At 41.0% G+C, this 15,116-nt stretch overlaps 1 protein-coding gene across 1 annotated transcript; it reads left to right on the top strand.

Annotated features, from left to right (window-relative positions):
• The first annotated feature begins 5,969 nt into the window (after nt 1–5,969).
• On the top strand, nt 5,970–11,890 carry LOC140628124 (odorant-binding protein-like). The gene is made up of 6 exons (XM_072817098.1): nt 5,970–6,047; nt 6,529–6,668; nt 9,824–9,894; nt 10,395–10,505; nt 11,365–11,466; nt 11,868–11,890. The coding sequence occupies exons 1-6, from the start codon at nt 5,970–5,972 to the stop codon at nt 11,888–11,890; spliced, it is 525 nt and encodes a 174-aa protein (XP_072673199.1).
• The last annotated feature ends 3,226 nt before the right edge of the window (nt 11,891–15,116 follow it).

The raw sequence follows: 15,116 nt of genomic DNA, 5'->3' as shown, positions 1-15,116 counted from the left end.
AACTTGAACCCTTGACATTATACACCTTGAGGCCCACTGTCGTAGGCTATTATACGGTCAACTCACTTGAACCTTCTGTCCTGTTTCCTTCCCTCTAGCTGTGTCACGTGTCGTCTTCCTCATGGAATCAGATCAACAGTAGGAAGAAAGCACTCCTTATTTCTACTCGGCATCATCTCTCTTTCTTCATAAACATGTTTCCTTTTGCCATTTCATCTCTCTCGCTACCATTCATGCCTATTGGGTGTTACTGGATTTCATGTGATTAAATAAGTTGACTAAACATGTGTTCTGTATCTGTGTTTTTGTGCAGATAGTCACTTATTTATAAATACCCAAATATCCACTTTCAATATAACTATCCAGGAATGTATGGCCATGATAGGATCAATATCCCATCAGGGACAGTTTACATTAGGACTAAAGTGCTCTAGAGGTGTCATGAAGAGAGGGAGAAAGAGATCTAAAGCATCGAGAAAGAGGAAATTCTGATGGATATATTTACTTATAGGGATGAGGCAATCTGGTCAAGAAAATGTTCCCTAGATGCATCTAATCCACCTCAAGGGACGGGCATAGGTGCCCATCACTGAGATTTATACTGAGACTGTCCTGCACAACATGAGTCATAATCCAGGGGAAATGCCGACTCTCACAACACCATCACCTATGATCCTGATGAGAAGAACTGAGATTTCTTTACAATAAGATTGTCAGTCATCCAAGGTGGGGCAGCAGCTGAGACCTGGTCAATGCCTAGGGTCATGAAGTCGATGTGATACTTGCAGAAACAGTCAGACTGAGGGCTCAGTTGGGAGGCTGCTAACCTCGTACTTGAGATCTAAGATGTGCCGTTCCATTCAGCTTCCCAGAGCAGTGGACACTGCGATGTGTAAGGAATGGCCATTCCGACTGCAATAGGCAAACTCGTTGATCAGCTATCTGTGACACACAGGTGTTCAGCATTGAAGAGATTAGCAGTCTGGATGCAAACCTTGTTCTGATGGTTGAGCCAGAGTTCAGAGATCTACTCCAGGCCCAGGAACATAAAATTAGATATAAACAATATTTAAACAATAAATAGTGTTTTTACGTACAGAGGCATAGCCTCCAAATGGGCTGTAGTTTACACATGTCGAAAGCATCAGTAAAGAAGATTATCATGGCTTCTGTTGGAAGTCACAAACATGTCAAGGGCAATGTTTCATTTGTGCTTCTTGAATAAAACAGTGTATGCATTTGGAGTTCTGACTCTGGTTACAAGATTGTGTCTGGAAATGCTGGAGAGTGAAGTAGATCAATCAATCCTCAACCTCGTGGGCATGTTGAAAGGTAAGCCTGGGCAATAATGTGTTTAAAAAACTGTGAACTATACCACACATACCTATATATCATCGTGTGTGTGTATGTGCATATATACATATGCATGAATATTATGTGTAAAAATTATACATAATTACAGAAATCTGGTAAAAATAAAAGCCAGAATCTGTTTGTTTGTTTTTTTTTTACCTAGTTTCTTTCACTTTTTCATGAAGATATGTGTGTGAGACTAATATTAATAAGGAACGGGTGGTTGTCACCACGGATGGTCTGGAAATTAATAATCACAGAAAACATTTAACAAAATGATGGCAACCAAGTGGGCTTGGTTGAAGTCAGTGAGGGCATCGGGACAGAATTCTATATGCATCCTTTAAACTAACTGCCAATAATATTCAAACACCAATGCTGTAAAAGTCTTGGGCAAATGCCTAAATGTTTTATTTCTATGGAAAGCAACGTACAATGTTGTGTTCTCAGGTTGGTCGGGAAGGTAGTTTTAAAGTATGAATATGCAGCAAGGGGATCTAGTTGGAATATGATGATAGAAATTCATGTGCAGGGCAGCCCGGGTGACTCAGCGGTTTAGTGCCACCTTCAGCCCAGGGCAAGATCCCGGAGACCCAGGATTTTGTCCCACGTTGGGCTCCCTACATGGAACCTGCTTCTCCCTCTGCCTGTGTCTCTGCCTTTGTCTCTGTGTCTCTCATGAATATAAATAAATTCTTTAAAAAAAAAAAAGAAATTCGTGTGCGATGCTGTTCAACCGCCTCAATGGTACCTCTCTTGTTGTTTCTTTTTACTAAGAGATGGTATGTTCTTGTTGTGTATGGCTTCCTGACATTAAAATGGTTTATTTGGATGTAAGTTTAGACATTGGTTTCAATAATAGCTGTAGTAGACAGTGGGGTTGCACAATTCTTGCAAATTTCACTATGAGACCTCATGAGGAGCTAGGAGAGGGCTGGAGCCCACCCCCTGTCATATGCCTACAATCATGCAACGAGGAACTTTGCTCTCATTAAGCAACTGCTTAGCTTGAGGGCAAGTCCTGCTCAAAGTTAGGTGGGTTTGGAACAGTGTAAATCTGCATCAGCTGAAGAAGAGGAAGATGTTTTAAAAAGTTTCATTACTTAACAACTGGTGTGGGGGTCAATCAACTGAGGAATACGCGGGCTGCAGAAGCCATATTTTCCGACGGGGCAATATCACTAGAATGCAATAATTTATCACTTAAGATCGACAACCAAACACAGGACCTTTCACATTTGTCTGAAAGGATAAACGACATAAGAACCTGGCTATCAAACCACGAACGAGGAGCGTATGCTGAAAATAACAAAATCCTGATGAAAGAATTCAATGAAGCCCCAAAGAAAAGGAGAGTCCTCTCATGTTCAGTGGACTGGAAGACTCAAAATAGTAGAGCTATTTCCTCATCAAATGGCTGTTTAGATTCCACACAAGTAGTCTTCTGTGGAATTGTCAGCAGTGACTTTGGCTCATCGAGACAAGTTTATCTTACACTTTATAGAGGAAGCCAAAGATCTAGACTAGATAGAGAGCAATGCTGAACAGGAAGGATGAAGTTGGAGGACTCATGCAACCTATGCTTAGACTTTTCTGTAAAGCTACACCAAGTAGTAGAATATGCTATTGTGGTAAATAGGCCTACACATCAATGGATAGAAGAGGAAATCTAACAATACGCTCACAGAAATATACCCAAGTGTTACAGAGAAAGCGATTAAAGGAAAAAATAACAGACTTTTCAACAAATTCAGATAGAGGGATTGGAGAAAAACATTACATCTGAATGCAAACCTTACACCTTATGGAAAAGTCAAGTCAGTTTCATCATCTTTACGAGTTTTGAATTCGCATGCAGTACATCTGAAACTAATATTATATGTGAACTGTGTTTCACCTAAATTGTTTTTCAGGATACAACACAATAAACTCCATATAGATCATAAATATGGTAGTCAAGCAAAATTACATCACATTTTTAAAAAGATTTTATTTATTTATTCACAAACACACACACACACAGAGGCAGAGACACAGGCAGAGGGAAAAGCAGGCTCCATGCTGGGAGCCTGACATGGGACTTGATCCTTGAACCCCAGGATCATGCCTGGGCCATAGGCAGGCACTAAACCGCTGAGTCACCCAGGGATCCCCTGCATCACTTTTTATAAGGAAATGTGGAGGAAAACCTTAGGACAGAAGTCATTCAAAGAGATTGCAGAATCAACACCAAAAAATGACAATTTAAAATAGATTCCTCAAATGATCCAGCAAAAAAAAAAAAAAAAAAGTACTATAAGCAACAGGCTTTAGAAAATATTTGCCCATCCCACAGTGACAAGGACATGTATCCTGAGTGTGTAAAGAATTCTCTAAACTCAACAATAGGTAAACAACCAAGAAAACGCAATCAGAAAGGGGGCAAAATACTCCAATATACATTTCATCAATACAAATGCTGTAGGAGATAAGCCAATCACCACTACACAACTAGTAGAATGACTAAAACAACAAATACCGATAACATTTAAACCCGGTGAACAAGCATCAACCCGGGTAGAAATCTAAACTGAAACAGCCACTCTGAAGATTAATCTAGCAGTTTCTGGGTATTTAAGCCAAAACATATTATATATTCTAGCAATCGTACTCTTGTAAGTTTGTCCCCTTAAGGGGAAAAGGGGACACTTGAGTTTACACGTAAGAAAGAGTGCGATCTTGCCATTTGCAACAGTGTGGATGGAGGGAGAGGGTATTACGCTAAGTGAAATAAGTCAGAGAAGGACACATATCAGACAGTTTCATTTTATTTTTTAAATTTATTATTAATTGATTGATTTTTTTTGGAGCTCAATTTGTCAACATATAGCATATCACCCAGTGCTCATCTCAAGTGCCCCCCTCAGTGCCCTTCACCCAGTCACCACAACCCCCAGCAAACCTCCCTTTTCATTACCTCTTGTTTTCTTCCCAGAATCTAAAATAGAAATGTATGAACAAACAAACCCAAAGCAAGAAAAGGCCCATAAACACAGCAACCAAACTGGTGGTTGCCTGAGAGGAGGGGTTGGGGGTTGTGCAAAACGGGAGAAGAGGAGTGGGAGGCACAGGCTTCCAGTTACGGCATGAACACGTTCGAGGGCGAACACGTGTCATGTCAGAATAACCCACGTGTAGGATTTCATAAGTTGAGGAAATAAATTAAAAAAAAATAGTACAAGGAAGTATCTTCTTTTAGTCTCTGGTTCAGTATAACATGATTTAAGGTATCTTTGCAATACCAGAATTTAATCTAAGGGCACCTGGGGGGCTCAGTGATTGACCATCTGCCATTGGTTCTGGGCATGATCCCAGGGTCCTGGGAGAAGTCTTGTATCGGGCTCACAGAAGGGGCCTGCGTTTCCCTCTGCTTATTTCTCTACCTCTGTGTCTCACGTGAATAGATAAATAAATAATCTCTAAAAAGTAATCTAAATACTTTTATTAGGTTTTATGGCTTGTGGTTTTAAAGTGAGAGAAATGTCTCTAAAGAAGCCCAAAGTTGCACATGTGCGTTCCTCTAAGATTGATTATCATTTTGTTTTTTGTCCTTAGCTCTTCCAATCACCTTGAAGATACTTGGGGGCATAATTTGAGCTAGAATCTACTTTTAAAAATATCCTATTCCATGACTGACCAATTCTTACCCCACAGCCCACTCATCATATTCCATAAATGACCAAATGTGAGCAGAGGATTGCAAGATCCATGTTGTTTTCTTAGTTTATTTGATTTTTTTCTTATTTCATTTCCATAACCTGTAAGGATGAGGGGCAAGTTCGTTCAATGTTGACTAAACTGACCATGGTAAGAGTTTCCTAAAAGACTCGTGTTTTATCGACCGATTCCCTGGTTTTATTAAAAGGTGTTAAGGACAAGGTAAGACCTCATTTCTCCAAACTAAGCACTTTCCTACGTGCTTTCCATAGATACATAATTACCTGATGTTCATTATAAGTTCAGAGGGACAGACATGCTCAGGATACTGCACACCTTGGTCACTAAAAAAACACCACGGTGGTGTCACCCCCAGCTCACGAACTTCAGTGACTTGGAAAGACAGGGCGACCAGATGTCTGCATATTTGCATCTTTGCATTTACATTTATGTGTTTACACGTGCCAATGCCCACATGTAGGTCTCCCCATCTTTCCCCAAGTAATAGGGAGACGTTGTGCTGGGGCAGGAAGGTCATCTCCCTGAAACTCATTCAAGAAAAAGTGACGGTGATGTTTGGTTTTTCCAAGACTGACTGAGAAATGTATCCACGTGACAGGAGATATGCAGGCTTGAGCCAAACAAGACTAGAGGCGGACGAGCTTCTAAATGTCGTTTCTAGAGATACAGGAAAGAGGTACAATATGTCCCGGGTCTGAGACATCCTTGGGATACATCGCAGCCAACCAGGATGTTTATATTCAGGGTTGCACAATGATCTCGTGTGAAGAATGACAAGAAGTCAAACATTGCCACATCCATAGACATATAGTATATAAAGTGATGAAAACTGAGAATCTCGTCAACAGGTAACCCAACTCTGAGCTTCTGCGGAGGAGGAATCGAGAGGCGCTGGAGACATGAAGATCCTACTGTTGTGTCTTGCACTCGTTTTGGCTTCTGATGCCCAGCTACTCCTTCCTAATGTACTGACACAGGTATTGTGAACACGCTGAGCTGATAAGGTGGTCTTTATGTGTGTGTACGTGTGTCTGGTTTCTGTGGGGAGGGGAGTTTATATGTATATCCAAATGTATGTACTCCAACGTTAGCCGTCTACTTGAAACTCAGAATGCCTCTGTTAATCGTGTCTTTACATATTTCTACTGGATGTGTTCCCTGTGGTCTAGTAATTGCACATTTCTACATTTCTCCTGTAGTATAAGAGAGAATGTGCATCACCCAATGAGCTGTTGGGGTGGAGGCCTTGCAGTCGATAAGCATGGTTATGCTATTTTAGGAATACGTCGATTTGTGGTTTTGCTGTTGGCTTGGGTTTTCCCAGTATTATATAAATTGTGTGTTGTTCAGTAAAGATACTCTGTGCTGATGCAAAAGAGAAAGGAGAGCCATGATGGCCGATGTTGGAGAAAATGAAAAGAAACTGAGGAAAGTTACTGATGGGAACTTTGCTTTTAGGTTTCAGGACCATGGAAGACGTTGTACATATCATCCAACAACCTTGACAAGATTGGCGAGAATGGCCCGTTTAGGATTTATCTGAGAGGTATCAATGTGGACATACCAAGACTCAAAATGTCATTCAATTTTTACGTCAAGTAAGTAAAAATAACATAGACTAAAATTGCCTGTAAATGCTTGGCCCTCAGGGGGCATCTGATTCCAGGTTTGCAGTGAAATGTCAGGAGTGAAAGGGTGTGATGGTCTGAGTTCTTTATCAAGTTAGTACACCTTGTTGTTTAAAGACATGGTTCTCATGCTTCTGTGACCATAGGGTTCCTGACTTTGGCTTTAACAGTCTACCCTAAAAACTCACAAGTAGTAATTTTTAATCATTATTACATTGCTAAATTCACCAGAGCCTTTGTTGCTTTAAGTTATTCATTAAGAGACGACTCTGCTGTAGGCATGTATTAAGAACTCAGAAAACTAAGAGAAGATGAGGAAACTTCTTTGTTCTTGTTGAGCTTCATTGGTCAAAACAGAGCCCGATAGAGATCTGTAAACTAGTCTCAACACTATACATGAGAGTGAAGACGGGGTGGAATGAGAGCAGCCAAAAAAGGCCAACGACTGCATGCGGTGAGTTCAAAGAACACTGGCACAGGGCAGGTGTAGGGTGCTTCTGAAGGTGGACTGGGATGTTCAAACAAAGGAGCAAGGGGACAGACGTTGGCACCCAGATCAATGGAAAGGGCCTGAAATCAACGAGAAAATTTGAGCACCTGCACACATTTCTCTCTGTGACTCTGTCTCAGACATGGACACACATCCTTGAAAGTTACTGGTACATTGGAGGTAACCGTAAGCACATACTTTGACGACTCCATCTGCAAATACCAATCATTTCATCCCAACGTTTAAGTTTCCTCAGAAGGTCCCGAGAAGTATACAATGAAGCAAGAGGGATCACTTAATTCAAAGAAATGGAGAGCGTCCGGAAGCACCAAATCTTGCAAACAGATCCACCGCCCATAAGATTAAAAGCTATATTTACATTCGAGGTGGAGAGCTGTTTCTTTTTACTGTTTGCTGTCCTTTGAATCCAGATAGAACTGCGCTGCTGACCGGTGCTAGCTTAGGAGTTCAAACAGGAGGCAGTATAGAGAAACAGGAAAGTTTGCAAGGCGGAGGGGGACTCAAGCAGAAAACAAGATGTGAAGAAGTATCGCAAGGCTGAGAAATGCCTGGGCAAACCTACTGGCTGGAGGACTGATGCCAGGAAAAGCTTGAAAATAAGGAGAGAAAGGTGTTCATCTGTCAGGTTGGGGGAGACACGGGAATAAAAGGGAGGATTATATTTCTAATGATATATATCAAAAACCATGCCTTAGAAGGAACGGAATGAAGTCCGTGTCTGAGGATCGCAGTTGTAAAGCTGTAAGTGGGCTCCAAGATGTCACACACAGTAGAGACAGACTGTGAGGAATGAAAAACCGAAAAGGATGAGCATTAAGACATTACAATAAGAGGGTTATGTTTGGAGGGATGCATTTATAAATGTACACATGTAACTGATGACGTATAAGACATGTAATTTTGTTTAATAATCTGTAATAATTATATACACGCCTGCAGTAGAGCCAGCATTCCATTAATAATACTCGAAGGCTTCCCAAAGTTAGTGATGGAAGAATCTGCTGTATATGATACATAATGAGTATAATAACGTGTGCAATATTAGGTGGTTGTCGAATTGATTATGATAATACATAGGACCCTGGGTGTCTATGTCACATATGCAGAAAATCAAATCACGCACACATCCTGTCTCAACAGATACATAAAGGATTGTCTACAATATACAACACGGTTGGTTATAGGTCATATATGCAGATAATCAAATTAAACAGACCCTATTCCAAAAGATAAATCTGTTAGGATTTATTTATGTATGTATGTATGTATTTATTTATTTATTTATTTATTTATTTATTTAACGAACACCTTATCATCTTTTTGGTCCTGTTTACAGTTTTTGTGTCTGTCTGCATTTTGTGACTTTGCGTGTAGCCTCTGCTTCTGCAAGGTTTCCTGAAGCGCAGTGTACACATGATTCCGGGCTTGCACGTGAAGGATAGTTCACTCATTTCTCACATATGTGGGCACGTACCGACGTTTTGAGGCAACACGTGAAATATTTCTATTTGCGCAGAAAGCCTGCTTCTTCCCTCTGCATTAACTGTCCACCCATGCGGCCACGCAGAGAACACCTGACGTGCTTTTCGTCCGCTGCTCCAGAACTTCACACAGAGGAAGCACACACCCTGCTTTTTCTTTCCTCCTGCTCTCTTTGCTGCCCATGGGGTTTTTAATATTTTTCGCCACAGCTCCCCATACACGGTAATTTTTGCCATTGCCAAGTGAAAGTACTCCGTACAGTAACAGTGTGTCCGTGGGTACCAAGTGAAAGTACTTGTACTTCGTACAAATAACAGTGTGTACGTGGATAATTTTTCCACTTTGGGGTTATTTTGAATCAGTCTGATAGGAATAGCTGTGCGGGAATGTTTGGGTTGACGCGGATTGCAGTTCTCTTGGGTTGTGTGCAACTGCTGCATCACAGTACAGGGGCACCTTAACCACAGGAAACTTAAACTGTTTGCTAAGTGACAGCGCCTTTTGGATTATCGCCCGTAATAAAGCAGATATTCAATGGCAACATGGTCTTTCTCAACCCTCCTATTGACATTGTCTGTGATTTTATCCAGTCCTATGAAAGGGAAATGGGATGTCACTGTGGTTTTACTTTGCACGTCCCTAAGGACCCTTGCTTGGACCACGGTTTCCTGTGGCCATCTTCTGTGACATATCTGCTCAAGAAATTGCCTCATTTTAGTTGGATTGTTTCCTCTTTTATTATTTGTGCTGTATGCATTCTTCCTATTTTTCCAAATATACGTTTTCGTCATATATACTCACAGAGACATGAAAAATTGTTTCTTATGTGTGTGACATATACATAATTGTTGTATGTAATGTACAAAAAGTTTCCATATATAACAAATGTGTATCACATATATGCGTCTATTCCTGTATGCGTCTCTATATCAGACCAGTAGGTAGACAAAGACATCCTTGTGAGGTGATATTTGATCCTGGAAAACCTGTTTCTTTTCTTTCCAATATCACACTGTGTATAGGCACTCAGTGATGCCTCATGCAGGGCCTTGTAGGATTGAAACAAAGAAAATGTTAACCACGGAACAAAGTTGGTTTTCATCCGTCCACTTGAAGATTTTTTGTTTTTAAGGGTTGACGGAGAGTGCGTTGAAAACTCTGTTGGGGCATCAATAGGACGAGACAATCTTATCAAGGCTGAATGTAAGTACAAGCGTTTTATTACCAGTGTCTTTTTAAATAACATTGTCACTTTCTTTACTCTCACATGACCTTTCCATTTGCCTGAATCATCAATGTTCTCTTGTTTAATTTTCTCCACTTTGTAACCCTTTTTAACCTAGATTTGGACATGGCGAATTTAAGGGAGAGAAACAGGTCTTGGGGAACTAGGCATTGTAACCAGATAATATAACTAGAGAGAGTTGTCTCAAATTGTAACTAGAAAACATTTTAGCAACACTGGGAGGTGTGAAATGGCTTAGTGCACGTGTGAAATATTTAATTGCACGAAGGCAATGTGCCCCCTATGCTCCTTGATATGATTGTCACGTTCACTGAGCTGTTGAGGGGACGTAGACACCAATACAAGAATGTGGTGACAGTATGCTAACTACACCTTGGGAAAGCCAATCTCAATAAATTAACCAATGCAATATATAAATTTTGTCTAGACTATACATATATAATTTTGTCTCTTACAGATAATGGTGGCAATTATTTCCGAATTATTGGTATGACCCCAAATGCCTTCATAGGCTATGATGTCAATGTGGATAGCAAAGGGAAAATCACAAAAGTGGCTTCATTGGTTGGTATGTATTACGGCTGACAATTGTCGTGGCCATACAACACATCCACTGTTGGCATTTTCATTGAGAAAGTCAGTACATATGCACATTACTAATTAATCTGCAAAAAAACCTAAGTCTCTAGGTGCCCTACGTCAAGGATCCTGCAATTATTCTAAAACACAAATGTGGAAACAAGGGCTGGTAGCTGTGGGAGCTCTTAAATCACCAGACATTTAACAACAAGTCACAATTATTAAAATTGAAAATTAAAAGAAATTGAGTTTATTAGAAATAGTTTCCTAACAGGTCAACAAATTTCAAGTCTTGACTACACACTCACTGAGATGGGTGCCGTGGCCTCTGGGACAGTAGGTGTCAATTGGGAAATAGGCATCTTAGAACTGTGGTTTTAATGAAAAAACAAACAAACCAACGAAGCTGTCTCCCATACGGGAGACATTACCATTACATCCCATTACCATGGGAGACACGGCTGCTATTGGTCTAGAGGGTGAGAACGGTCCTTCCAATTGCTTTGGGTCCAGAAGCAACGTGCATGTCAGATCTAGATTCTGAGGCACAGGCCGAGGTGCAGTCGATTGGATTTCTTGCTGGATTGGGTCCAAGATTCATGGAGTTCCTACTGCGTCCCTGGAGTCCTGCTGCTGATGCTGGACAGTGCACGGCTGTGCAGTTGGACAGGGTTTCACGGCTCTTACCCACCAAGTCAGGCAGCTGACATTGCCACAAGGGCAATATATGGTCATTGTTTGAGACTCCATGAAGGACTAGATTTCCCCATAAGTGATTCTCCTTCTGTATTTAGAAATTCTTGGGGTTTCTAATGGGCATTTTCCACTTTATGCATGCTGATTTCCAGGCAGAGGAGCTCATGTTAATGAGGAGGACATTGCAAAGTTCAAGAAGCTGAGTAGAGAAAAGGGTATTCCAGAAGAAAATATTATATACTTAGGCGATACTGGTAATGTGACTCCCGATATATATTTTCTTGAATCTATCCTTCACTCGATACATAGCTCTGCTCAGGAAAAAAAAAACTCAATTTCACCTTTCTCTTTCATGAATGATCTTGTATAAAACCTACTATTGAAAAGAAGAAATCATGGGGCACCTGGGTGGCTTGGGTGGTGAAGCTTCCGATTCTTGATTATGGCTCAGGTCATCACTTCTGGGTTGTGGTTGGAGCTCTGCATCGGATGTCATACTTCTGCCTCACCCTCTCATCCTCTTCCTCCTTGCTCTCTCTCTAAAATATTTTTGAAAAAATTTAAATTAAAAAATAGAAGAAATTCTTACAAACTTTGGGAAATGGTCGTGATTGGTTCTTCCTTTTTTCACCTTTTGTATTTGTTTTGTTCCCAGACAACTGTCCCAACCATGAATAACAACAGTAACACCAACTCCCCCTAAATATTGTAAGTAACAATGACCTTTCGTGAGTACTGCTATGTCAACTAACCCAATCGTTTTCCGTAGAGAACATTTTCCGTTACAAGAGCTCATTCTGTTTACCTTGAGTCTGTTGAGGTTGCATATCAGATGGCGTGATAGATGTTAAAAAGCAGTTACGGGGTCAATGCAGCATCATGCAGGGTCATGCCAATGATAGTCATTCAGAGACAAGCAGTGGAGACAGAAGTTGGCAGGGATGACCGAAAAAAGTTGGAGAGCCTCTACCCATGCGGTGTACCACATGCCTTTAAGGCATATTCTCCTGCAGAAGGTGATTTCCTTACAAGGTGATTTTTGAACTTTCTAAAGTCAGGTGAGCCACAAACCACGATGATGGTATAGCCCCAAAGGGCGCCCTGTGTCTCTGCTCTTGGGAAGCAATGGAGGATACAAGAGCAATTGGGGACATTAGCTTCCAGGCGACATATAACATCTTGAAGCCACAGAGCTTTTGGAATTGGAAGAGCAGAGTGTCAGTCCATCAAGAGTCCTGTAAAATCATTTTTGATGGGCCATCTCCATGAGCATGCATTCTGAAATTATCCAGTTCCTGGCAGGGAACTTCATCATGAAAGGTCCCATCCAATGTACATCCACAAAAAAATTCTCGTGGTTCTTCCTATATTGTAGGGATGGAGCGTCTGAAGTTTCCTCGGACCGTGTGTGCTGGGTTAACTTGAACCCTTGACATTATACACCTTGAGGCCCACTGTCGTAGGCTATTATACGGTCAACTCACTTGAACCTTCTGTCCTGTTTCCTTCCCTCTAGCTGTGTCACGTGTCGTCTTCCTCATGGAATCAGATCAACAGTAGGAAGAAAGCACTCCTTATTTCTACTCGGCATCATCTCTCTTTCTTCATAAACATGTTTCCTTTTGCCATTTCATCTCTCTCGCTACCATTCATGCCTATTGGGTGTTACTGGATTTCATGTGATTAAATAAGTTGACTAAACATGTGTTCTGTATCTGTGTTTTTGTGCAGATAGTCACTTATTTATAAATACCCAAATATCCACTTTCAATATAACTATCCAGGAATGTATGGCCATGATAGGATCAATATCCCATCAGGGACAGTTTACATTAGGACTAAAGTGCTCTAGAGGTGTCATGAAGAGAGGGAGAAAGAGATCTAAAGCATCGAGAAAGAGGAAATTCTGATGGATATATTTACTTATAGGGATGAGGCAATCTGGTCAAGAAAATGTTCCCTAGATGCATCTAATCCACCTCAAGGGACGGGCATAGGTGCCCATCACTGAGATTTATACTGAGACTGTCCTGCACAACATGAGTCATAATCCAGGGGAAATGCCGACTCTCACAACACCATCACCTATGATCCTGATGAGAAGAACTGAGATTTCTTTACAATAAGATTGTCAGTCATCCAAGGTGGGGCAGCAGCTGAGACCTGGTCAATGCCTAGGGTCATGAAGTCGATGTGATACTTGCAGAAACAGTCAGACTGAGGGCTCAGTTGGGAGGCTGCTAACCTCGTACTTGAGATCTAAGATGTGCCGTTCCATTCAGCTTCCCAGAGCAGTGGACACTGCGATGTGTAAGGAATGGCCATTCCGACTGCAATAGGCAAACTCGTTGATCAGCTATCTGTGACACACAGGTGTTCAGCATTGAAGAGATTAGCAGTCTGGATGCAAACCTTGTTCTGATGGTTGAGCCAGAGTTCAGAGAGCTACTCCAGGCCCAGGAACATAAAATTAGATATAAATAATATTTAAACAATAAATAGTGTTTTTACGTACAGAGGCATAGCCTCCAAATGGGCTGTAGTTTACACATGTCGAAAGCATCAGTAAAGAAGATTATCATGGCTTCTGTTGGAAGTCACAAACATGTCAAGGGCAATGTTTCATTTGTGCTTCTTGAATAAAACAGTGTATGCATTTGGAGTTCTGACTCTGGTTACAAGATTGTGTCTGGAAATGCTGGAGAGTGAAGTAGATCAATCAATCCTCAACCTCATGGGCATGTTGAAAGGTAAGCCTGGGCAATAATGTGTTTAAAATACTGTGAACTATACCACACATACCTATATATCATCGTGTGTGTGTATGTGCATATATACATATGCATGAATATTATGTGTAAAAATTATACATAATTACAGAAATCTGGTAAAAATAAAAGCCAGAATCTGTTTGTTTGTTTTTTTTTACCTAGTTTCTTTCACTTTTTCATGAAGATATGTGTGTGAGACTAATATGAATAAGGAACGGGTGGTTGTCACCACGGATGGTCTGGAAATTAATAATCACAGAAAACATTTAACAAAATGATGGCAACCAAGTGGGCTTGGTTGAAGTCAGTGAGGGCATCGGGACAGAATTCTATATGCATCCTTTAAACTAACTGCCAATAATATTCAAACACCAATGCTGTAAAAGTCTTGGGCAAATGCCTAAATGTTTTATTTCTATGGAAAGCAACGTACAATGTTGTGTTCTCAGGTTGGTCGGGAAGGTAGTTTTAAAGTATGAATATGCAGCAAGGGGATCTAGTTGGAATATGATGATAGAAATTCATGTGCAGGGCAGCCCGGGTGACTCAGCGGTTTAGTGCCACCTTCAGCCCAGGGCAAGATCCCGGAGACCCAGGATTTTGTCCCACGTTGGGCTCCCTACATGGAACCTGCTTCTCCCTCTGCCTGTGTCTCTGCCTTTGTCTCTGTGTCTCTCATGAATATAAATAAATTCTTTAAAAAAAAAAAAGAAATTCGTGTGCGATGCTGTTCAACCGCCTCAATGGTACCTCTCTTGTTGTTTCTTTTTACTAAGAGATGGTATGTTCTTGTTGTGTATGGCTTCCTGACATTAAAATGGTTTATTTGGATGTAATTTTAGACCTTGGTTTCAATAATAGCTGTAGTAGACAGTGGGGTTGCACAATTCTTGCAAATTTCACTATGAGACCTCATGAGGAGCTAGGAGAGGGCTGGAGCCCACCCCCTGTCATATGCCTACAATCATGCAACGAGGAACTTTGCTCTCATTAAGCAACTGCTTAGCTTGAGGGCAAGTCCTGCTCAAAGTTAGGTGGGTTTGGAACAGTGTAAATCTGCATCAGCTGAAGAAGAGGAAGATGTTTTAAAAAGTTTCATTACTTAACAACTGGTGTGGGGGTCAATCAACTGA

The sequence above is a fragment of the Canis lupus genome, chromosome X, assembly GCF_048164855.1.
Source record: "Canis lupus baileyi chromosome X, mCanLup2.hap1, whole genome shotgun sequence".
NCBI classification, from domain to species: domain Eukaryota; kingdom Metazoa; phylum Chordata; class Mammalia; order Carnivora; family Canidae; genus Canis; species Canis lupus.
This window is presented reverse-complemented; position numbering and strand designations above follow the sequence as displayed.